The 23860-nt window shown below is 48.7% G+C and overlaps 10 protein-coding genes across 10 annotated transcripts; 4 read left to right on the top strand and 6 right to left on the bottom strand.

Annotated features, from left to right (window-relative positions):
- Positions 1 to 59: 59 nt before the first annotated feature.
- Positions 60 to 1555, bottom strand: F5147DRAFT_668728 (saccharopine dehydrogenase). Its single transcript, XM_041435386.1, has 4 exons — positions 1301 to 1555; positions 775 to 1251; positions 454 to 723; positions 60 to 398 (listed from the first exon to the last, which is right to left on the bottom strand). Exons 1-4 carry the CDS (start codon positions 1456 to 1458, stop codon positions 197 to 199), a joined length of 1107 nt encoding a protein of 368 aa, XP_041298324.1. The 5' UTR covers positions 1459 to 1555; the 3' UTR covers positions 60 to 196.
- A 137-nt stretch (positions 1556 to 1692) lies between these two features.
- On the bottom strand, positions 1693 to 2924 carry F5147DRAFT_668723 (uncharacterized protein). Its single transcript, XM_041435385.1, has 6 exons — positions 2631 to 2924; positions 2505 to 2580; positions 2376 to 2458; positions 2158 to 2327; positions 2084 to 2109; positions 1693 to 2029 (listed from the first exon to the last, which is right to left on the bottom strand). Exons 1-6 carry the CDS (start codon positions 2886 to 2888, stop codon positions 1848 to 1850), a joined length of 795 nt encoding a protein of 264 aa, XP_041298323.1. The 5' UTR covers positions 2889 to 2924; the 3' UTR covers positions 1693 to 1847.
- A 1511-nt stretch (positions 2925 to 4435) lies between these two features.
- On the top strand, positions 4436 to 6090 carry F5147DRAFT_248921 (uncharacterized protein). Its single transcript, XM_041428827.1, has 3 exons — positions 4436 to 4549; positions 4625 to 5193; positions 5252 to 6090. Exons 2-3 carry the CDS (start codon positions 4631 to 4633, stop codon positions 5937 to 5939), a joined length of 1251 nt encoding a protein of 416 aa, XP_041298322.1. The 5' UTR covers positions 4436 to 4549; positions 4625 to 4630; the 3' UTR covers positions 5940 to 6090.
- On the bottom strand, positions 6088 to 7358 carry F5147DRAFT_668718 (uncharacterized protein). The gene is made up of 6 exons (XM_041435384.1): positions 7045 to 7358; positions 6919 to 6994; positions 6787 to 6869; positions 6570 to 6739; positions 6494 to 6519; positions 6088 to 6441 (listed from the first exon to the last, which is right to left on the bottom strand). The coding sequence occupies exons 1-6, from the start codon at positions 7300 to 7302 to the stop codon at positions 6242 to 6244; spliced, it is 813 nt and encodes a 270-aa protein (XP_041298321.1). The 5' UTR covers positions 7303 to 7358; the 3' UTR covers positions 6088 to 6241.
- Positions 7359 to 7599: 241 nt separating this feature from the next.
- F5147DRAFT_248812 (TPR-like protein) lies at positions 7600 to 8832 on the top strand. Its single transcript, XM_041428826.1, has 6 exons — positions 7600 to 7847; positions 7902 to 8213; positions 8264 to 8300; positions 8351 to 8449; positions 8503 to 8661; positions 8715 to 8832. Exons 1-6 carry the CDS (start codon positions 7776 to 7778, stop codon positions 8792 to 8794), a joined length of 759 nt encoding a protein of 252 aa, XP_041298320.1. The 5' UTR covers positions 7600 to 7775; the 3' UTR covers positions 8795 to 8832.
- A 63-nt stretch (positions 8833 to 8895) lies between these two features.
- On the bottom strand, positions 8896 to 9356 carry F5147DRAFT_742560 (signal peptidase I family protein; the record flags this gene model as incomplete). The annotated part of the gene is made up of 2 exons (XM_041439550.1): positions 8896 to 8955; positions 9015 to 9356. The coding sequence occupies 2 exons, from the start codon at positions 9354 to 9356 to the stop codon at positions 8896 to 8898; spliced, it is 402 nt and encodes a 133-aa protein (XP_041298319.1).
- A 303-nt stretch (positions 9357 to 9659) lies between these two features.
- On the top strand, positions 9660 to 11632 carry F5147DRAFT_668708 (PAXNEB-domain-containing protein). The gene is made up of 4 exons (XM_041435383.1): positions 9660 to 10135; positions 10191 to 10425; positions 10479 to 10650; positions 10712 to 11632. Exons 1-4 carry the CDS (start codon positions 9690 to 9692, stop codon positions 11215 to 11217), a joined length of 1359 nt encoding a protein of 452 aa, XP_041298318.1. The 5' UTR covers positions 9660 to 9689; the 3' UTR covers positions 11218 to 11632.
- Positions 11633 to 11958: 326 nt separating this feature from the next.
- On the top strand, positions 11959 to 17176 carry F5147DRAFT_668701 (uncharacterized protein). The gene is made up of 9 exons (XM_041435382.1): positions 11959 to 11980; positions 12037 to 13093; positions 13154 to 15353; positions 15406 to 15750; positions 15801 to 16125; positions 16179 to 16375; positions 16427 to 16707; positions 16760 to 16837; positions 16890 to 17176. Exons 2-9 carry the CDS (start codon positions 12280 to 12282, stop codon positions 16922 to 16924), a joined length of 4275 nt encoding a protein of 1424 aa, XP_041298317.1. The 5' UTR covers positions 11959 to 11980; positions 12037 to 12279; the 3' UTR covers positions 16925 to 17176.
- A 33-nt stretch (positions 17177 to 17209) lies between these two features.
- F5147DRAFT_668681 (amino acid permease) lies at positions 17210 to 19982 on the bottom strand. Its single transcript, XM_041435381.1, has 11 exons — positions 19542 to 19982; positions 19356 to 19494; positions 19193 to 19304; positions 19131 to 19136; positions 18930 to 19074; positions 18661 to 18880; positions 18391 to 18606; positions 18256 to 18331; positions 17876 to 18204; positions 17582 to 17815; positions 17210 to 17522 (listed from the first exon to the last, which is right to left on the bottom strand). Exons 1-11 carry the CDS (start codon positions 19688 to 19690, stop codon positions 17517 to 17519), a joined length of 1632 nt encoding a protein of 543 aa, XP_041298316.1. The 5' UTR covers positions 19691 to 19982; the 3' UTR covers positions 17210 to 17516.
- Positions 19983 to 20857: 875 nt separating this feature from the next.
- On the bottom strand, positions 20858 to 23844 carry F5147DRAFT_668679 (uncharacterized protein). The gene is made up of 5 exons (XM_041435380.1): positions 23230 to 23844; positions 23107 to 23179; positions 23012 to 23057; positions 22347 to 22961; positions 20858 to 22324 (listed from the first exon to the last, which is right to left on the bottom strand). Exons 1-5 carry the CDS (start codon positions 23690 to 23692, stop codon positions 21080 to 21082), a joined length of 2442 nt encoding a protein of 813 aa, XP_041298315.1. The 5' UTR covers positions 23693 to 23844; the 3' UTR covers positions 20858 to 21079.
- Positions 23845 to 23860: the final 16 nt, after the last annotated feature.

Raw genomic sequence — 23860 nt, 5'->3', positions numbered from 1 at the left:
TTCCATCATGCCAGCTGGCTTACTATAACTCCACGGGCCGCCCAAGCATTTTCCCGGAGTACCACTTTCAAACACTTATATCACAAAATCTACATTGTTACAGGGCGTGGTATTTCCTACTGATGCTAATATTACAACAATAACAAGGGCGAGGACATGTTTCACCAGCCTGAATCCCAATTTTCAACGCAACCGATCACAGGCCTTCCGCTTCAATTGCCTCTTTTTGTTTCTCGTGGAACAGCTTCTCTGCGTCAGTCCAGACCCTTGTGGTCTTTCGTCGAGGAAGCTCCAAGAGTGATGGCAACAAATCGTTGCTGAATTGTTCGGAAGCCTCGCGGGGCAACAGCGTTGGTAGGTGATCAATGGAGATCACCGACAACAACGGCAAATCTTGTCTGGTGCGCAAGTCAAGACATTAGCTGGTTCAGGCAATGCACCAAAGTTACGCACCCGAGATCAACGGGAACAGTTGGTTCGGAAAAAGTTGTGTTTATACTATAAATTGGGATGGGGTTGAATGGGTTCGTTGTGTCGCAACTGACATCCACAACTACCGACAGCCGTCTATTTTGGCCGGCAGCGATAATTTGGTCTTTGCCCAAGAAAGGTGGGATAAAAGACGACAGGTAGATGCAATTTACAAAGATATCCACGTCAAGGATTTCCTGAAATGGACCACCTTTGGCAGTCTCAGCCATATCCCACTTTACGATGTCGTCCCTACGAAGACTTGTCAAGACATATACTGCCTAGCTCCGTGCGATCACTCACTCAGACAAACCGATCTTGCGGAAAAGATCCACAGCTCCGCGTCCACACCGTCCGAGGGCACCAATCACGAGAGCTTTGACGCCCTTGGCGCTGCCGCCGAGTGTGTTCTTGACACCTTCGATCATGGCAGTCTCATTCTCGTAGGGTTCTAAACGGCCCAACTTTTCTCCTGATCGTCGCGCAGCCAAAGCGAGTGCGCCAGCGGCGGCACCAGCAAAGCCAGCATGATATCCAAAAGCAGCAACACGCCGACCCGTAGCATCGGTGAGGAACTCTAGATCATAGAGTGTACCTCCTCCCTTGTAGAAGCGAGCCAGTACGGATGACCATCCTGCTTGACGCTTATAGCAGTGAGCAAACTGAATGTGTGTGTGACGTAGGGGTTCCTGAGATGCTGGAAGCTCCTTCAACCCGATGATGAGGGCATCTGTAGGGGCCGTGGGCCATGAGCTGTTATCCACTAACATACAACCAACACTACGACGCGTGTTTAGCGGACGATAACGGTTATATTATTCGCACATACGCTTCGAACTCAACGTCATCGAAAATCCGTTGTTCATCACGTTCGACGCTGATTTGGAAGCCAGCATCGATCAACTTCTTCGCCGTGGTAGGCGTAAGGGCTGAGCGACGCTCAAACTCCTTCTTTTCGCAACGAAGCCAGAGGTGTTGGGTAGACATGATTGATCGAGGTGTACACCCTAGTTTGTTCTAACCGAATATTTAATAACTAGCTGCCTAAGAGTCAAAGTGACTCGCGATCGGAGTCACTCAGAACTTTAAAATGAAAATGAGATTTTACGATCACGTGACTTGACGCGTCGTGAAACGCGTGACCCGAGGAGACTGAGCGGAAAATCGAGAATGGCAATGGACACGGCGCGCTCCAGTACATTGCCAATTCAGTCACATGTATCAGGTATATTAGCAAAGCTTATATTGCCACTTAGTACTTAAATATTCATAGACTATGCACGACGCAACGTAATTTCTGGGACCGAGCTTACTCCCAGTAGCGAAATGACCAGGAGCACGTTACAACAATAATATTTGTGTTCTCTCTGTCTGAATCAGGATTGCCCATATAACCTCGCTGCAGCCTCCAGCTTCCCACCCTCGAACTTTTTGTACCGATCAACAGCAGTCCCCGCTGGAACATACGGGTCGCCTCGAACAAGGCCCTCCATTGTCTCTTTCGTGTATTCTTCAAGCGTAAGCCAGAAACGACTCAGTCCTTGTGTTGTACCTTGGACTAACGCACAGGTCAAGAGACAGTAGAGACGAAAAAAAATTGAAGGGGACTCACAGCCGTGCAGCTCCGACTCGACGAGTCTTCGCGACAATGAGTTCGATAACAATGAAACAAATGAAGTAACTCACGGAGGAATAATTTCGACCACGTGAACATTCTTCTTCTTAAGCTGAACAGCTAGTGAGATACTCAAACTGTGGAGGGCAGATTTTGTTGCGCAGTAGTCAGGGACTCCAGCGGCGGGATAGATGGAGAGCCCTGAGGAAACTGGATACAAGAATGTCGGACGGCCTTGCTCCTGCACAAGGGTCAGGGATGAAAGGAAAATAAAAAAATTTGCTCATACTCCAAGCTTGATAAGATGAGGGAGGAAGAAGGTGATCATCCTGACAATTGAGGTGTAATTGGTGGCAAGTTCACATTCGAGAGCTGGTAGAAATTAGTATGTCATAGGTGCACAGTAGGAGAGACCTACAGTCGAGATCAATGGTATCTGGCCTCGTGAAGTCGAAAGCACGTTGAATGCCACTCGAGAAAAGAACAGCGTCAAGCTAAAAAGCCGGTAAGCTGGTTTACAGGAGACAGTGCTACGGGTACATACGTCTGGGTAAGTGTTGACAATCTCCTCGATAGAAGACTTGAGAGCGTTGCGCTCTAAAAGAACGTCAAGAGTAACACTTTTGAGTCGTCCGGTGGCATTGTGGGAGGCGACCAATTCGTCGAGCCTTTCCTTGCGGCGCCCACAGACAATGACGGTTGGTTGAGAAGGGAGGTCCAAGATCGCAAGGGCAAGGGAACGACCTATCCCTGACGTAGATCCAATGACAAGGACACACTTACAATCGCTGATGCTAGGCATGATGGAGGAGCAAGTTTTGCGGTAGTAGACTGATAGTAGTTAGAGAAGGGGATGAATGCGCTAACCTTTATAACTACGCGATCATGATCTGTAATTTGTTGTCATCACAGCCACTTACCGTGACAAGGAATGATGCATTGATACGAGGGATCGGAATTGCATTGCCACTGGGACGCGTACACTCGACTTTCTGTTCCCGAGTGCAATACGCATAGACTGACATTTATATCACCCCACGTGTCCGTGCTTCCGTCAACAGTCTGATGCTTGTATGAGCTTCATGCAAGGGGGACTGGTGCCGAGAACAGCATCTCGAGAAAACCGATGCTGTACAGCAAAGAGTGAACAGCTTCCATGCGCCTGCGAAAAATAACTACGCACCTCTTAATGGCCTACCGAATTTTTTTTGACAGGGTCGGAATATTCCAACAACAACTTGCCGCTCCTTCGCAGAAAGCTCGCGCTGTCACAGAGAAGAGCCCAAAGGAAACAACTCACTCGCAGAATGAGAGAAAAGGGCCTAGCTCTTCCGCAAGCAGCTCCATTTCTTACGCCGGGAAATCAACCGCATCTGGCACAACTTGTTGAATGTTTCTTCGACGTTGCAGCTCAAGCAGTTGTTGTATCTCGAGGTGCTGAAACTGTAGAGTAGTGGTAGTAACAGTAGTATGGATGAAAACAGTCGTGAGCAAGCCGTTAGAAAATCCGTCCATTGAAAATGCAGTTGCACACAGCGTAGCATTACTTGGATTCACAATCGAAGCATGAGCCGGTGCCATTTCTCTTGAGAAGGTGGAAGTAAAACGTTAATGAATTCTCCATTGTCCAGAATTTTGCTTGTTAAATTCTCCAGGGGCCAGGGCACCCGGCAGCCATGACACGATGATGGAGGTATCGATGGGCCATCAATGCCGAATCCCGATGAGCGTATAGCCGCAAGTCACGTGTTCAGGTATTCTCACAGCTCCACTCGACTACTAGTATAACAATATTTCGGTTTGCCAGTGATTCTGTCTGAAGCGGTCAGATCTCGCGTTGCCTTTCGTATGCAACCGCTCAATGAAATGCAGGATCACGCACATGTGCTGAAAAGTTCGCAATGCACTGGAATGGTCAATGATCAACGCGGTTTTGGTCAAGCGCTGCAGGGGGAATCGATTATCGATTGAATTTGCCGCATGGGCCTCCTCGTGGCTACCTCATGAACTTTGAAAGCTATAATTTACATCCACGATCCCTCCAATCCACCCTCTGACCCTTGCATACAAGATGCCCAACAAAATACCCATGCCTACTGCTGCAGACATCACTCGCATGACATACAAAGGGGCAGAACAGCTCCGGAGCGAGCAGCGTCCAGGAGGGGACCCAAGTAAACTGGACTTTGGGATAGTACCGACCTGCTACAATTGCGACATACCTATCATGGGTCGTAAAGTACGTCCAAATAGTTACGCTTTAGCCCGTGATTGACTTCGAGTCATTAGCCCTTGATCTGCTCGGGTTGTAGATCCGCTGTATTCTGCTCGAAGAATGTCAATTTACATCTCCATTAATATATAGGCACTCGCTCATCTTCGACTTTTCAGTGCCATACCGCAAACTGGAAGGCAGGGAGGTTTGGAGCCCAAGGTCATAAATTCTTCTGTGCAAAGAATAAGGTACGAATTATCAGTGCTTGCCTGTTCTTTCCCAGAGTACCGTTTATTTGTAGTGTCTGACGAATTCCATTTCAGGTACATATGGAGAAGGTCCCGCAAGTGCAAGCCCTTCTGAAGCAATTTCCCTGGGGTCGCATCGAGACGGATGGCACCTTTGCCGAACCCATCGTACGCGCCTATCACAATGTCTTGGGTGCAGAGGGTTTCGGCTACTGGAGCATTCCCGGAGGCTCCAACCCACACCTTCAGCAGCCAAGTAATACTTCCGGCCCGTCTGGAGCGCTTCGCGTCGACGACACAAAGGGATTTGAACACGGCTACATGCTGCTTTCAAATAAACTATTGACGGATGAGACTGGCTGGAAGCTGGAGAAGCGTTTAATCCCCCGATTGGTTTTTGAGCTTGGCACGGAGCCTGAGCTTGCTTCCAACGTGGATATCGTGGACTGGGATTCATGGTACAAGTGGCGAAATATCCCAAAGGAATCACCAGCAGCCTTGTTATTGCATTATCCTCTCACCGTATACCAGCTTTTGGTGAACGTGCTCCAGGTCGCAGGGCCCAAAAGAAGTTCTTCAGAGAGTCGTCAGACGCTCAACGTACATTATATCGGCGCTGAAGTTGAATTGAATATGCTTCCCCTGTATGTGGAGACTGTCAGCGGCTAATCTTTTCCATGCTGATTATCATCATCGTGCTAGATTCTCTGAACTAGCGTTGCTGCTTCCCCACACAGATATCAAGATGACTTTCTTCGGCATCGCAGTCCACTCTATTGTTAGTAAGGCGAAGAAGAATAGCATCGCTATGAAGGCGAAACAGAACGAGCCAGTCTACACCTACACCAGCCCTGCATCTTGCGGAGCCAGCACTCTGTCCCTTTTTCTCCACGGAGATCATGAAAATTGGGACCCGCGGCTCCCTTTGCTCCTAGGAAGCAAACCAGACGCTATCGTCGGTCTGAATGCTGGGCTCACCAGTTACCCGGCGTGGCAATTCGTCATCTTGTGCTGTCACACTGATAATACGCCTTTTGCCGTCTCCGAATATGCAGAACAATCCGCCGAACTTCAAAGAGATGCAATTCCCCAGATCATTGCTCATGCCCTCCCTCGCTTACACTCAGCAGGCATGATTGGCTCGGAGATTTACAATCTTACGCGACCCAGAGAATACCCCATCGCATTTAATCCATTTCAACGTCCTGGACAGAGAAACTTGGGCTCGGTGCGATTGCCGAACGTACCGAATGGGTTTACGATGAGAGTGGTTGGTGGCGACGAGCAGGAGATAATCCACCCCGTATCCGCTGGTGTCCCTGTACCAGCTCCAGACATGAGCGAGCTGCTCCAGAAGACGGAGCAGTTTTCGCTGAACCGTTTGGACTGAGTGTCTTGGCATCTATATACATATCCCTACTTGAGATAAGTCAAATGATGAACACTACATCGAGTAGGCAATACTGTTCATCACACATCCAGAGAATTTGTAGTGACTGGTTTACACGTCCCTGACTACTTCCACTATATGCAACCTGATTTTTTCAATTGGGGCTCAGATTTTCGCATTGTATTCCAGCAGTGCAGCACTCCCGAATTCTTTTTGAGAGAAGAAGCTGAACGGCGATCACTATACACTCTGAGCCTGTTTGTAGAGGGAAACTACGCTCCAGACGTTCCAATACGTGTGCTTTATGTCTGAGTCATGGCCTTGAAACGCCCATGCATCTTTGTTGCAGCCTCCAACTTCCCTTCCTCAAACTGTTTGTGCTGTTCGATGACCATCCCCGCTGGAACGTATGGGTCACCTCGAACAAGGCCCTCCATCGTCACCTTCGTGTATTCTTCGAGCGAAAGCCAGAAATTGGATAGACGTTGCGTTGTGCCTTCGACTAACGCGCAGGTCAAGAAACAGTAGATACAGAAAACTGCAAGGGAACTCACAGTCATGCAATTCCGACTCAACGAGTCTTTAAGCGGCAATGAGATCGACGACAACGGAACGAATAGTGTCACTCACGGAGGAATAATCTCGACTACGTGAACATTCTTCTCCTTAAGCTGAATGGCGAGTGAGATACTCAAGCTGTGGACAGCAGATTTTGTCGCGCAGTAATTAGCGATTCCAGTAGCGGGAACAATGGAAAGTCCTGAGGAAACTGTGTACAAGAAAGTCGGACGGCCTTGCTCCTGCACGAGGGTCAGATAAACGAGAAAAGAACAAAAAATGCTCATACCCCAAGCTTGATAAGATGAGGGAGGAAGAAGGTAATCATTCTAACAATTGAGGTGTAATTGGTGGCAAGTTCACTCTCGAGAGCTGACCGAAATTAGTATGTCATACTAGGTGCACAGTGGGAGAGACCTACAGTCGAGATCAATGGTATCTGGCCTCGTGAAGTCGAAAGCACGTTGAATGCCACTCGAGAAAAGAACAGCGTCAAGCTAAAAAGCCGGTCAGCTGGTTTACAGGGAACAGTGCTACGGGTACATACGTCTGGGTAAGTGTTGACGATATCTGCGATAGAAGACTTGAGAGCGTTGCGCTCTGAAAGTACGTCAAGAGTAACACTTTTGAGTCGTCCGGTGGCATTGTGGGATGCAACCAGTTCGTCGAGCCTTTCCTTTCGGCGACCGCAGACAATGACAGTTGGTTGAGAAGGGAGGTCCAAGATTGCAAGGGCAAGGGCCCGACCTATTCCTGCAGTAGAGCCAACGACGAGGATGCACTTTGAATCGCTGATGCTGGGCATGATAGAAGAGTAAGTTTGATAATTTGCCGAAAGAAAGGGGCGTGAAAGTGCTGACCTTTATACCTGCGACCACCTGTTCAACTTGACTTGTGAACCGGCGTCATTATAACCGCGATACATGAATAATCATCGATGCGTCATTCGATGCCGCTGTGTGAGACTTATCTCCAGCGTTTTTTTTCCAGCTTTGTAACAAGGAATGGTTGATGTATCAGATTTGTTCGCCGTAGAATACGTCTTTGTTCGGCTCTGAGTCTCTGAGATGATTTGTAATTGGCTTTGGTCACCCAAGGTCCTCTGCATCAAATTTTAACGGCACGATTTACAATGTGGCATCAGCCACATGAAATAACACACTTCTGACCAGCCGTTCACTTCGCACCAAATATCGTGAGGAACATAGTAAACATAGCGTGTAATACTCATAAGTTCCAAGTTGGCAACTTGGATCCAAACCAAATTCATTCATCGTAATGGCGGATGACCAACATTTACCTTCCGACGCGTCCACCCCATACCAGTCCCTCGATGAACACGAAATCAAGGTGAGCATCAAATTCACGGTCGAGTATTGATTATCTGATCAATTTGAACGGCAGAAAAACATTACCGAGGCAGATGAATTGAAGCAGGAGGGCAATGAATCGTTCCGGGCCAGTAGATGGAATGAAGCTCTCGTGTCATACAGAACTGCTCTGAGTCGACTACCCAGACGAAAGCCGCAGCCTCCTTCCCCAGACTCACAGGATGATACGTCAGATCACGGTGGTGCCCGATCGGCGAGTTCAGGCGAGGTGCCAACGCGAGAGGAGGGGCCAGAACCAGCCAGCATCCCCTCGGAGCTCGAGGCAGAATGTGCGAAGGCTCGAGCAGTGTTGAACGCCAACATTGGTGCATGTCTGGTAAAACTTGTATGCAAATCAATCCTTGATGTTTCAAAGATCTCACTGTAATCGATCAGAGCGATTACAGCGGTGCAGTTGAATCATGCACCCAATGTAAGTCGTCTGCAAAAACAGAAAGAATATCCATACATGTTTCGCTGCAGCATTACTCGATGACCCTCACTATATCAAGGCCCTACAGCGGCGAGCGGCTTCTAACGAACATCTCGGCACATGGTCGTCGTTGACACAAGCACAAGAAGGTATGCTTTGCTGTTCAAGGGCATCTTAACGTATCTTAAACAAAATCATCTAGATTACAAGTCACTCCTGGAATTGCTACCCCCTACATCCCCTCAGGTGGCACAGACCAAGCGGAGCCTGCAGCTTCTTGAACCTCGCCAGCAAGCGGCTCAGAAGAAAGAAATGGCCGAAATGACGGGCAAACTGAAGAACCTCGGCAATAGTATACTGGGTATGTCGTCATTTTCCTCTGCAAATTGATAAGCCTGACGGTGGAACTGTCAGGCAACTTCGGATTATCCACTGACAACTTTAAGTTTGAACCAAATGGTCAAGGCGGTTACTCAATGAACTTTGCTCGATAGTATTGATATTGAATTCCTTCAAATCGCAATATGCCACACTGTATTGGAAATCACATCGTCAGTGTATAATTCCTGTCTATTCTAGACTGTTATCCCGTGTGTCAATGTTCGATGTAAGTTGCGTTCTTGGAGAAGACGGTGAACCGGTTGAGCGGGTAAATCTATGTAAAGCAAGTCTCGCCGTCATGGAATCTGTTGCATGAGAAATTTGTGCACTTACCCTGGCAGCGATTCTGCCTCTTACTAAGGCCATAGACACAGGCCCATAATCGCGCGAGTCTTTTGACCAGGCGGCGTTGTCACCAGCAACCCAAATGTGCCCTTTGGGAACGAGAACATGCTCGGTCGAATGAGCTTTAAGCCCGGTTGGATCGACGCAAACAACATCGCCCGGAAGGCCGATTACCCTTTTGCAAATAATGCGAGAGGGATCAACGGGTGATGTCAAGGTTATAAGCTCCCCTCTTCCAAGTTGATTAGGGAATAACCGATGAGGGAGAATGCTTTCGAGGACCAGTTCGCCGCTGTTGTCGAGCGTTGGAAGCATAGAAGGACCAGCCATCTATGTTTTATCAGAAGCGTTGATGATGGCTGGTTAGATTCACGAACGAAGCATAGGCCGGCGACATTTTCCTTGAAAAGGTGAAAGGCAAAACCGAAGTTAATGAGCTGGAGGACGTCAATGAATGTCCGTGGAACTGGTTGTTAAATACGAACATGTAGACAAGTAAGACCGACCCTCTTGATGGCTGGCTCTGCAAGGTGCAACCATGATGGGGGTATCATTGAAGCGAAACATGTCACAAATATTTATGTAAATATTTTTACATCGGTAAGTATACAATTTGAAATTGAGTAACCTCTTCATGCAGGGAAGATCTACTGCAGGACGCTTATGATGTCTTCTTTCAAACGTAAAACACTGTCGGGTAGGGCTAACCTACCCCAAGGCACTCGCCTGTCTCCATTTTCCACTTCTACCGTAATAACTTCAACCGGGATACCTTCGCTTGATGATATTCTCGGTGGGGGACTACCTTTGTCTTGCTCTCTCGCTGTCCTTGCTCCTGATCATCACTCGGCATACGGAGAACTGGTGCAGAAGTATTTCGTAGCCCAAGGTCTTGCCTCTGGTCAGAAAGTCTGCATCGTCCATGACGAACCCCTGAGATTTGCAAGGGAGGGCATCTGGATGGCCGGGAATACTTCATCGACGCCAGCACAAGCCAGTACAGCTGAGGATGCGGACGATGAGAAGGCGAGTCAGCATGATGATAAGATCAAGATTGCCTGGCGTTATGAGCAGATGAAGAAGTTCCAGACAACAGTCTCGTCTAACTCGTATGTACGTCCTCTACTCACACCGGATGATACTGAGGTGTTCAACCAATTATAGTCTTAGTGACGATCTCTGCATGTCATTTGATTTGACTTGTAGGATCCCCGCTACAGCCCTTGATGCTGCACGACAATCCGCCCGACTGATTCCGATTGATGTTGATATATTTGAGGATGGTACGGGAGTAATCAAACAGATCGAGGAGCTACTGTCGAACGGCACAGATGGACACGCTGTTCGAATATGTATCCCTGCTTTAGGATCGCCCCACTGGGGCGACATGCAACCACCAGTGAGATACAGCCACCTGCAAACCCGAGGAGATCGTCGCTGATGCAATGATAGACTGTGTTGACCTTGCTGCACTCGCTTCGAAGGCTTCTGCATCGACATCCAAATGCTTGCGCTTCGCTATCTCTCGCTCCTCATATGTGTACGGATACATGGGGAGGACCGGGGTGGGTTCAAAAAGTGGGGTGGCTAACTGATGCAGCAATCTCGATGTCGGCATTTGGTGGTGAGTATTGATACATGTGCCTAACATAGATTTTCTGATGTGACGACGGTCATGTGCCCAGCTAACCCATCACTATCTTCTCTTTTCCCTTCCCATCACGGCATCGTTCAAATTTTGACGCTTCCGGCCCCCCATACCATTCTCCCAGCCAGTGATAAATATTCCACTCTCCGCGGGCTGTCATCGGCTGCAGGGTCGATGGGCGGAAGCGGAGAAAATAACCTTGCTTTCAAGTGTATGCGCAAACGTCTTATCTTTGAGACCCTACATCTGGACTTGGAAGGTGGTGTGACTGAGCGGCGAACGACACCTTCCTCGAATGCTATGGCATTGGATGGTAACATGGTGCATGAAACAATGCCCGCTGCTGTTCTGGCGACTGAAGGCAGAAAGGGGTCACTTGCGACTGTGGAGATTGCATTTGAACGTTCTAAGGAGGTAGTGTCCGATAGTCCTACGAGTCGGGCTATACCCGATGCTGACGACTCCCTTGTTCCTGCAAAGCCAAAGAAGCCAAAGAAAAAGGTAGCGTTCCGTTCTGAGCGTCCTGATTTGTACGATTTTTGAAGGCAATTTATCTCCGTTACCCTGCACTGCTGAAGAATAAGCATCTGGAAGTTTTTTTTATATTCGAGGGAAAGCCCTCCCGGTACACATGGGTTGCATGGCGATGACTACGGTACCGTATGCCCCGTTGTGGGATTGACCTGTAAATGGAAAAAGTGAGTGTTACTCATGAAGCCAGGGTGTGCAACGATTGTCAACTTATCTGGAATATTGGCCCTCGTTACGTTGGAGGAGTGGAGAGTAGACAGCTGTAAGCATTTGATGTCGGAGATACAAGTCACTAGGACTGGGTCCAGCATAATTGAATAACCATGAGCTGACGTGTGAAATCTAGAAAATTAGATTCGGAGAGCTTTCACCCTTGAACAGCTGTGTGATGTAACCATGTCGCGGTGATGGAGATATGATGAATGCATCGCACTGGGTTATACTGTAACTTTTTTTTGCTTAATTTATGGGAAAGAAAACGTGTTTTATGTAACAACATGAGAGTGAGCACTGTAGTATACATAATCGCAAGGAACGTTTCTTGAAGCACTCTCCTCTTACCCATGGACGAGCAAGTAACCATCAGAGCACTCATGTAAAGTCAAACTTTCATTATCCTCCCTTGTTCTGTTGACAAGCTTCTTATCAGGAACGACCATCCCAACGTACTCAGGCCAGCTGGTTTTACTTCATTATACGAAAAACCACTACCAATGCCACCAATTCATAATCACGCCCCATCAAGTTCAACTAGTTGGATACAGTCAGAGATGGGACCTGGTGAGTTATTTCATTCAGTGCAGTGTTTCAATTTAGCGTATCATGCACTTAACTTAATGAGTGCTTCCTCGGCGCTTACCACAATAATTCTTTCCTTGTTTTCGACGTTCATTACCCGACCTTTTTTTCGCTCACCATTTTCAAAATCTAGACCATCCATCAACCGCCTTACCGCCTTCCAGCTCACTTTCTCCCAATCACCACCCCGGATCCCGCTCACGCTCCCCGACGCCATCTGTACCTGGTGAATCTGGGACCTGTTCCCAACATTACGGTACTCAGAATTTAACCAATATGAGACTTACTGCGGATACTTCAAGTCTGGACGAGTCTCCATCTGCTGGCATTCCCCTCGTACCAGACCATTCGTTTCTACAAACACCTCTTGTGCGGTCGGTCTCCGAGGGCGAATCTTCTTTTCGTTCAGATTCATCTCCAACACATTCATTTGCACGACCCCCCAAGGTGCCACCGCTCCCAGATCCTTCTCAGTTCCCAGACCCATATCCCCAACGTTCCCAATATTCTCGCATGTCTGATAGGCTCTCTTCCACCCTGCCGGCTCTCTCTTCCGAAGGTTCCTCTTCCGCATCCACACGTTCGTCTGCATACACTAGCTCCGGAAGTGCACTAACATCGAGTGACTATGGCCATGTTCACGTTGCTACAGGAGAGGACGACGAGATTGGTGTCGCAGTGGGAATTTCATCTGATGACGTGGACCAGATCTTGCAGACCAAGACCGTCACGCCTTCGTCTGCAGGAAGGACTCCAATAGACCAAACCAGATGGTCAGAATACTCAGCGAGTATTCGATCCAGGTCATCTTCCATCGGGCAAAATAACAATAACACTAACAGCGTGCATGAAAACGGCATGCCACGTCTTCGAGAAAACCCTAGCTTCGACATGGGTTGGCAAACAGTAGATGAGAGAGATGAAGTTGGTTTGACAAGTGACGAAGAAACTGACGACCTCGGTGAGGAAGATGACGAGATTGACGACAAGGAGGAGGAAAGGACATCTGCGGTAGTGGTAGCTGAAGAAGGCCGCGGCCTCATTGTTACGGGCGAAGGCATCCCAGTTGTCCAGCTACGTGTTGAGCCAGGTGAGTGCGGGTGTTATTCACTCCAGACGTTTATCCAACTCATGACACCACCTTCATCAGGAACTACGCATCTACTTCTGGGATCGTCTAGCACGCCCGGTACGGTACCGACTTTCCTGCTGGGCGTCCTACCGCAAATATGCGATACCCTACTCGCGCTCGACATTTCTGCCAACTTCTTGAATGCGGTTCCTATTGCCCTTGCTTCATGTGAGAACCTAGAAGAGCTCAATGTCGCGTCCAATCCTCTTCGAGTCTTGCCCGCGTTCTTGACTAATCTCACGTCCTTGCGTGTGCTCATCGCGGATTCTACTGGTATTGGTAGCCTTCCCGATTCATTATGCGTACTCGATAAGCTTCACACCCTTAGCGTTCGGAGGAACAAAATGCATTCCTTACCCAGCTGGCTGTGCCTCTTGCCTTCATTACAGGAGCTTTACCTTGATGGCAACCCGTTTCAGGGACCTTGGCAAGCTTTGGTCGAGCCACTGCTCGCTAAAACTTCCGTGCCACCACTTTATCCCCCCTCGACATCCATTATCCCCCCTTCTCCCGCCAGCCTCGTTGATTTGTCTGTGGGGCCAGAGACAGACACGGAGTCGGAGCCTACTAGTGCGGGTCCGGAGGGGCCATCAGTCTCTCAATTTGATGACGACACTATTACGCCAGCCCGTGCTCCATTCCTTGGTCGTTCCGTAACCTCTCTGTCAACGCTACCCCTCCCCAAGGCTGCTCCGCGGGGTTTAATACGCACCAAGACTGCTCCAAATGGATCATTTTTCAGTTCCAAACCGCGTCCCAGAACTGAAGCGGCTGATGGACTCGGGATGTCGAAGCGCGTGGAAGACTCGGGTTACTACACAGATCACGATCTGCGGAGAATGAAGAGCGCGGGGGAACTACGTTCATCTTTCGATCAACATGATTCTCAGATTTCTCCGCAGGACTCACCCATCGTTACCCCTGCCCTCCCAGCGCTCCCGAATTATTCGACCTCAGCGTCCAGCTTGAATTTGCTTACCGTGGCGGGTGCCTCACCGGAATCCGATCGCCTGAGTGTACCCAAACGATACGCCAGTCTCGGTGTTTCTTCGTCATCTTCTACCGTCACGCGTAATCCGCGGCCATCATTACCTCACGCACTGTTCGATCCGCCTTCAGGCACTCTAGAGCCCACAGCTCCTGAGTCCTCACGTATATCTGCCGTCGAAACTATCTCACCGGCAACTTCTCCGCGTCGAAAGCTGGCACGTGATCCGCCTCGATCTTCACCAGGCTATGGGGAGAGGAATAGCCTTGCAAGGCAGTCCCAATCTCACTCCAAGGACAGAGAAAAGAGCGGGCGATGGGGTTTCTTGAAGAAAATGTCGATGGGGAAGATGCGACCTGGAACTGACTCTCCTGCTTCTCCATATCGTCCGACCACCACGCACAACCGCACGTCTCAGCCCGAGTCGGGGATTGTATCCGCCTCAAATCCTACGACGCCGCACTCAAGCACATCGCCTCAGATTGACCTTCGCTTCTCTACTACGGAAATTTTTGGGCCATTCACGGGTGGTGCTCCTCCTGTCGCTTTTTCCCCACCAGAGCCAGAGAATGAGACTGAGAATGAGACTCCAACCTCCGAAAAGGCTTCCCCTATTCCGCCGCCTGCTATTCCTGGCAGTTTCCTTATTCCATCATCTTCTCCTGTTCCGCGGTCATCCAGAAGAAGGAGTTTCTTACCGGTCGAAGATACAGCGACTATTCCTTCATCGTCACCTGTACCCTTTCTGGAACGTCTATCAGGCGGTAATGACGCGGATGAGCCCGGGTCCAGTATGTCGTCAGGTCCAGTTCCAGATTCAGATAGCGTCGACTTTGCTACTCGAAGAGAGGAGGAAAGAACCCGAGAGGCATACACGCGGGCTTTACGCTCTGTTATGGCGTACTTGAAGGATATGAATGATCTCGGCCTGTCTCAGGGTGGTAATACCGTCAGCGTGTATTCCGGAGGGGAAGAGAATTTGTCGAGCGGAACGCGCTCGCGCAGGCCGACGATCATTGAGAGGACAAATTCCGATACGTCCGCAATGTCGACGATTTCTCGAGCAGGATCCATGTCTGCGCAGCTACGGTCTCCTGATACCATGTCCAGTTTGCGCAGTGGGACGGCTTCACAGACAGTCAGCGTTGCTGCCTCGGACTGTTCTCAAGATGAGCGAAAGTACAAGGATGATAAGAGCAGGCGTGCACTTGTGGTTCGAGAGATTGTCGAGTAAGGGTTCTTGATTGTTGGCTGTGGTGGATGTTGTTAACTGTAATTATAGGACAGAGAAGACGTACGTGAAAGGCCTCCAAGAACTCGTCGACATATACATCAAGCCTAGTGCTGCTCCTGTCAACCTGATCAGTGGTGTTGGTTCTAGCAAGGAAACAACCATCCCCTCAGCAGAGAGGAAGATCGTTTTCAGTGGCATTGAAGCGCTCTTTTCGTTCCACAAGGAAAGCTTCCTTCCGTCGCTGGAAAAAGCAGCGGCTCCGCTGCTACAAAAGCCTCCTGGAATTGAAGAGTTTGATCCTGACGGTCAGTTGTCCGTGGAGGTAGCGACAGCTGTGGCTGGATGTTTCTTGAGATATGCTGCTTTCATGAGGATGTACTCGACATATATCAAGTGAGTACATGAATATTTCGTGCTCTGTTCTTTGCTCACAGCATGCGCAGCAACTTTGACAATTCTGTCCAGCGCATCAGATTTTGGTCGACAGATAGACCTGTCGCAGGAAACATCAGCCCAGGCTCTACCATAACACCCTCCTCCAGCACTGCTCAACTTGTTGGGCTTGGTCTTGCTATCGCCTCTCCTTCAGAGAAAGTCGTGGTGCCTGATCCATCTTCTCCGAGCCATACAGCACATTTAACGTCTGGACAACGGAAACGAATAAAGCACTTTTTGAAACGTTGCCGCTTGAATCCTCGCCATTCACAGCTCAATATGGAAGGCTATTTACTTTTACCAGTTCAACGAATACCACGGTACCGCCTGCTAGTAAGCGTTCGCACTGGTTTGTATATGACACGATTGACTAATCATCTGTCAAGTTGGAAGAGCTTTTGCGGAGCACTCCACCATCGTATACTTTTTTAGATGACTCGCTGGATCGAGCTCTGGCAGAAATATCTTCGTTGGCAAATAACATGAACGAAGGCAAACGAGAGTCTGAATCCCGACGAAAACTCGTTCAATGGCAGTCAAGAATACGAGGCAAATTCCCCAGCCCTCTGGTGCAACCACATCGGTGAGTTGTGGACGCAAGCACCAGCTTACAATCCTCTGACGCTTCCGTCAGACGGCTCATTATGGATGGACCTCTACTGCTCACTAGGGTGGTGCGAAAGACGGTCGTTTCTTTTGAGACGTTCAATGCTCAGGGGGACGCCTCTGCTGTTCAAGTTGATTGCCTAGCGCCAGAGCTCAACCCCCGGCCACTCATTGGAATATTGTGTAACGACCTTCTTGTTCTCTGCAGGGATCCTAGCGACGGGAAGGATCCGATGTCTGCGGTTGACCTGTGGGCGGTGCTGCGGATGCAGACTTTACCCCAGCCGGCAAGCATCGTCCATGGAACTGGTAAGTTGATCTGAAAATGAAGAAGTTTTGTCTATTTTAACATCGACCCTAGTTTTGCGCCTGGTTGACAACAAGGCTATCCTATATTTCGATGTTCCATCACCTTCTGACGCTTTGAACTGGTTTAGAGGTAAATACAATTACACACCCAGGGTCCTATTTTGGCTGACGGTGTATCTCAGCCATTAACCTGCATATACCTTCTGCAAAAGCATAGACGCTTAAGATTACCATCGCGCCTAAAACCTAGTGCCCAACCTCTGTGCATTCATTTCTAGCTCGCTGGATGGGCACTCTGATACGTATATATACTGTCATTAAGTTTCCTGCATGTTGCATTCGGTTTCCGTCCTCAACATTATCTTCCCACTGTATTTCACTCATTACGCTTTTAACTCTCTTATGGCCAGGTAGAATACATGAAATCAATATAAGTCCCGAAACTCATTCCGCCGCGATGCAATGGAGCGTTTCAAATTTCAGATCCCAATTTCAATAAAGTGTTGAAATAACAGACAGAATTGTGAAATACTCTCCATCGTAGGTGTGAACGATAGTATGTAAATAGACACTGGTTGATAATAAAAAAACCTCGTTTCTCTGCTAGATACAGGCTGTGCTTTGTCTACAAGTAAGGACAAGGTCACATTTTGGTCAGCAAGACCATGGATCAAGTTGACTAGATATTATCATATTGGTAGAATTGGCAGTGACATACGACAAACAACCAGGTATGTCGGGCAATTGGTCATGAAGGCTTACAAAATAGTGATATAATCAATGGACTTTAAGTATTATTGCAGGTATAATTACATCTACAAGTGAGGTGACGTTAGTGATGTCAGAAATTGCAAAATGAAGCAGCTATGCTTACCAGCCATTGCCAGAATGCTTCCATCTTGTTCCTTGGCGGGGGTTCATCATACGTGTCCGCAATAATTTCAGCTATATCGCTCGTGAAGTCCATGTCCTCGGCAGCAACTGGCTTAGAGCCATAGTAGAAACGAGCGCCAAGGTACATGATTGGCCAGGTAATGAGAAGGATGTAGTTGGTCATGAAAGTTGCAGTACTCCAATTTCCGTTGAGGAAGACGCTAAATCCGCTGAACTAGAGAGTGGAGGAATAGTCAGTCTAAACAATATTAGCGGATATGAAACGTCGACGTACGAAACATACGGTGATCGTTGCAATTACTCCCCACCACGCTGCGTATGGCTGGAGATTTGTGTAGTAAGGAAGCGTCTTGCGGTCGATGCCTTGCACCTGCATGCCCTTGTAGAAGCGGAGGTACGTCACCGAAATACCAAACCATGTCATAAGGCCAGCGATGGATGTCATATTGGCAAACCAGTTAAACACTGAGCCCGCACCCTTGGACACAGCCATGAAGGCAAGAAGGGAGAAAGCGGCGGAAAAGAGGACAGCAGCGTAAGGCAACCCGTTGCGTGTGGTTTTAAGGAAGAACTTGGGAGCATTTCCTGAGGCCGCAAGACCATCTACGAAGTGTGTTAATTGTGATGAGTTGGCTGACAGACAAGTATACGCACAAATCGCACGAGACGCAGTGTACAAATCACTAGATGAGGCGGACCATGCCGAGGTCAACAAACAAGCATTGATGATCTGTTTTCAATAGGAATGAGAGATTTCTAGGTAAAAAGGGAAGGCCATGTGTGACTTACAGAAGGAAGAGATTTGATTCCAGCTGTTTCGATAGCAATGACGAATGGAGACTGGGCAGTGGTTCCACTGTTCAAATTGAGGTTTGGGTTGTTGGATGGTACAAGCAGACCAATGATGAGTGTTCCGCCGATGTAGAAAAGTAATATGCGGATGTATACTCGACGGATGGCTTTGGGCAAGGTACGACGAGGATTCTTGGCTTCTCCAGCAGCAATCTAAGTGAGATTCGTAAGCAATATATTTATTGACAAGTCTAGAATATAACGTACAGCAACAATCTCGGTTCCGATGAACGAGAAAGCAGCCTCTGTCAGAACAGCCCAGAAGCCAAGGAATTGTCCTTTGGCACCTGAGATGCCATCATACTGAACGAATGGTCCAGGATTTTTCCAGTAGCGGAATCCAATGCGGTCATGGTTTGGTGCACCTCCCAGATCGATGACTATACCGAGAATGATAAGACCAGTGATTGTGATGACCTTGATGGATCTGTAGTAATCTCAGGAGACGAGATCAGGATATAGTACTCGGTACGCACGCAAATATGAATTCGGCTTCGCCGTAAGCGCCAGCACCGAGCATATTAATGGTGAGAACGACGACAAGACATATGACGACCCATACGGAATCATTGGTGGTTTTATCCCAATAGTTTATTAATAATGCAGCAGCAGAAATTTCGGCTGAGATGATAAACGTGTCAGCAGGCATGCTAAAAAAATGCATCGAACTCAAGTACCGGGTGCTGAAAGATAAGAGGTGAGTAAATGTAAGGAATGAAGGAAGAAGAATGGAACGTACAGACAATGGTCCAGTTATACCAGTAATTCCAACCCATGGCAAAAGAGAAGGCAGGGTCAACGAAACGCTCAGCCAGTTTGATGTGACCACCAGGTATAGGGAGGTAAGCAACCTACGGAAATAAAGGTGAGGTAGGTACGTCTGGGGTGTGCAGCAAGTATACCATTTCTCCCAAAGTGATCATGACGCAATATACGATGGAGCCCATGACGATGTAACCGAGCAAGAGACCAATGGGACCTCCATTCCTCAGAGAGTTTGCGGTTCCAACAAAAAGACCAGTACCGATAACACCGCCAATACTTGAAGGAGGTGAGAATTGATCAGAAGAAAGAAGAAAACAACAGACCTGATCATGGCGACGTGACGATTCTTGAGTTTGCGTTGGAGGGTGTGCCGCGCGGGCCCCTGAAAAGACTCTCCATCACGATCTGAGGCGTCAGAGCTTTCGCCTTTGCTAGTGGGATAAACAGTGGGGTCTGTCTTTTCTGCACCCATTTTTGAGAGGGCTCGTGAGGTAGGAGGGAAGAGATAAGACTTGGATCTAAGTATGACCCATACCCATAGATATATGAGCGTGTGGGGGCGTGGCAGTGATTTCTTTACGGACGTTGATTGAATAAAGACGCCACGTCTGATAAGTGACCTACCCGAATTAACCGAGCGGGATTACGCAGGTCAGGCACGATGGATGCATCGCTCCTCTGCTCAAACTCGGATCTATCTGAGAAATTGGCTGGAAGGAGTATGAGCCATCTCAAGTAGTTCCTATAATATTGTTTGCACAGCATAAGTGGCATCAGATCAATACAGGAATCGACATATATCACGTTACTCACGGAGCAGTGGGGCCCACCATCATCATGATACACACTCTGCTTGCTTTTCATTGGCGTCAATTATTGATTGCCACGTGTCTGTGGTCATACTACTTACTTCTAAAGTATGTATCTCCACAGTCTCTCACTCCATCAGAAACGAGTGAGTTTGGTACTCGGTAACTTACCATGGGGATTGTTGATAATCAATTCTAATTTACCAACTGGATCCTGCTACTACAGCTAGTAATTGCATTTTGACAAGCCAAGGCTGGACAAACAGCTCTTCCTGTATACTCTCGCGATGACATGGTCAAACCTGCCCGCAACGGATCTCGCAAACAGCTTGGCGCAGGCCTAGGCTGCAATGTGCATGTGCTCTAAAAACAAACTGATCATGCGGAATTGCCACAGAAATTTACATAATACCATATAAACTCGTCTCAAGGAAAACTGGGGCATCGGGCCGATCGCAGTTCTTATGACCCAGACTACAAGGTTGCGAGGCTAGCAGCCCAGACGTCACGGTAGTACTTGGCCCTGCTACTAGTTCTGCCAAGCGAAGCAGTGCCTGCGAATTATATACTTGGGCGCATGAGGCTTTAGCAGCTACGCTAAGCATTTCGTCACATTTGATCCGAGTTCAGCCTGAGGCCTGAAGTTTCACGGACTATGTCACTTCATGTGAAAAACCGACGATCCTTGGGAAAGCCTTGCAGTCCGAGATTAATTACATCTATAGCGAGCAGGCGGCAGCGACGCGAGCAGTTCGGAAACGATGAGAAATTTACAGTCCCGGTCCCAGTGCATGCGCCTCCTGAATGCTTAAGTAAGCACGGCCCTTCAACTTCACCGTGAAGACACAGCTTACATTCACGCATGGCAGCTTTTTAGAGTTTTATACACCCGCGCAGCTTTCAAAATTTGGTTCCGTTTCACGGAGTAAAGTCTTAGATCTATCACAGGAACATTCTTGTTCCTTCGTATTAAGCATTTGAATCAACAAATATTACACGGAAAGTCGAAATCCGAAAAGTGGGGGTATCGATAAGGTAAAAATGTTCCAAGATCAGTGTGACCAGCCCATTAAAGATCCCATCCAAACAGATAAACCGCGCCACGATGGTGGTGTAAAATCGATGCTTGATGCAGGTTGTGATGATGAACATTGCCTAGCCAGATCACGGTCACGCGGAAGCTTGACCTTTGCTGCTCTATTGCTTTCCAATGACCCAGGATCTGATGTGTGGAACAGGGGTATACGGGCACGTGCTGGTTTGCGGGATGGGCCCTTCGTTCGAGCTTTCTTGCGAGGCGGAGGAATAGTGCTGCCAGTATCAGCGACAGGTACAGCAGGATTAGGTGAATTCGTCGCAGGCAGGAAGTTCTGAACTGGGTCATCCTCTCTTCGTCGTTTTAGTACCCCTCGACAGGGCGCAAGTACGATAGCCTGTTTCCGGCTATTCTGCACGAACTCGTATTCTGTCTTTTGCAATATTCTGGGTCCTTCCGGTATATCTTTGTGCTCGTTCATGTGAAGCAAAGTGGAAAATGCATCATCTCCTGCTGGCATTGCGATATCTAACAGGTTGGGGGCATTTGCACAGGTCGCGGTGTACGCGTTCTTCACATCCTTCAGCATGAGATAGCGCTCACGTTGGCGTGACCTCTCTATATGGTGAACGTATGGCGAGTATCCATCCCGATCCCGCTCCCGGATTAAATTGCCTCGAGCTATGCCTCTACGTTTTTTGGCTAGCAAATAGTGACGAACCGCGTCTATGGGTGAAACCTCGCCCCTCTCGACCAACTCAGCGTGAGGAAGCCCTGCTTCACGACAAAGTGCAATGTTTTGTTGTCGAATAAGTGCGGCGGTCATGGAGAGAGGTCTGACACGGACGGGAGCGGGAGGAACTTCAACATTGTCGGGGAGATCTGAATACCACATGTGTACACGATCACGAGGATTGACCCTGGACATTGCTGGCAATGAATGGATAGTGGAGGAGACGCGAGCAGATGACGAAGGCCCTGTTTCATGACGAATACGTTTTGAGGGTCGCGAGTCAAATGAGGCGTGGGGGGAGGGAGAGGGGGAAGATTCTCTATGACGCTTGCGTCCCGCCAATGAGGGTGACGATTCGTGGACTGCAGTCGGAGAGAGATTGATTGTTGACGTGGTAGATGATGTCGATGATGCCGCTTCAGACACTTCTGCCCTGTCCCCAGTAGAAGGTAGTGGTTGAGAAAGCGTTTGGTCAGGACAGGATTCTGCTAGAGACTCGAAGAATGTCCGGATAGCAGTCTTCATCATCTTCTGTACTCTGTCCAGGAACAACGACGCGTATTGGAGGAGCGTCTGAGTTCTTCATCCATGTATCCTGCAAGTCATGAGGGTGGACAGGCGGTACAATCTTTTCCTCCTCAGGCTCCTCTTCATAAGGCGGAATGTATCCCGTGCGAGCTCCATGGGAGCGACGTCTCCACAATGCATCTCTCCGTTTATTTCGTTTAGTGCGCTGTACGAAAGCTTCAGTCTTCTGGATTTCACTCGCCCGAGCACCGTGGAGGTCAAGCTTGAATGCAAGCAAGCGTTTCTCGAAACGAAACTCTTCGTCCTCCGCCTTCTCCAAGCCCACGGATTCGTCGGGATTGGTACTTCGACTCAGTTGGAAATCGATGAACGTAACGGCGCCATCCCCGCCGATGAGAACGTGACGAAGTTCAATATCTCCATGAAGAATACCTCGCGAATGGAGCATCTCGAGCCCTTGCATAGCACGTTCCTTGAGGACATCGGGCATGGTAGGAGAGGCCTCCATCCAAAAACTTTGGTGAGGTAACTCCATAGCAATGCTGATCGCGCCTGGCAGAATGTGTACACCGATTATGCGAGGAACAATGACGCCTTGTAGGGACTTCAGGTATTGTTCTGAGCTGTAGAGAGCCATCTGAAAGACAGGCGTTCAGGAGACGAATGATTTGCATTATGCGCACGAACCTCGGAATCAAAACCGATCCAATCCGCTTGCTTGTCCAGATTCCATCTATGTCATATTAAGTCAATGATCATCATCACTTGGGACATTTGCTCACCGTCGGCTAATAAAAGTGATCTTTCGTCCGGCAATAACACCGGTTTGTATATAGGCCGAGCACATCGAGCCCTCTAAATCATTGTGAGTAAGACGAACAAAGATGACTCCGCGATGAACGCACGTCGTAGGGATAACAATGTCTCTGTTTGTTGGATATCCTCACCAGCTGCCCACGCGTATGGACCGTGTGGCACATATATCGAGATATCCTTAGCGGAGCTTTCAGGCAACGGAGACAAGGTAGAAGAAGATCCCTCTTGTGGCGTTGAATCCTCGTCCGTATCGCCCCAGTCTACCATTGCTGCACACCTCTCCGCATCTTCTTGACGGGGCGTTGCACGCCGCAAAGGACTTAGGGAAGCTGGAGGATGATAGGGCGCAGTAAGAATCTCAAAGAACTGTGAGGTGTGGTCTATGCATGATGGCACGTTGTAGTCGCGTGGAAAGATGGATGGTGCGGCGTATGTGGGGAGTCCATTTACTGATTTCTCATCGTGGCAGCTTGGACTCGGAGACGATATTCGAGAGACTAGCAAGGTTGGGTCCACCTCCGACTGCGATATCTGCTGTCGTGCTAAGGTCATGATGAAGCAAGTACGGGGAGGCTAAATGAAAGGTAGGGGATGGGGATGATGCTGGGGGGTGTGATATGTGGTTCGCATAGTCTAATTATGTTCGGTCCTTATAATCTGCTGTTGAAGTACAAGCGGCCACAGCGCAACTTAAACGTGTCCACACGCTTCGACGGCATT

The sequence above is a fragment of the Suillus discolor genome (assembly GCF_016758755.1).
Source record: "Suillus discolor strain FC423 chromosome Unknown F5147scaffold_4, whole genome shotgun sequence".
NCBI lineage: Eukaryota > Fungi > Basidiomycota > Agaricomycetes > Boletales > Suillaceae > Suillus > Suillus discolor.
This window is presented reverse-complemented; position numbering and strand designations above follow the sequence as displayed.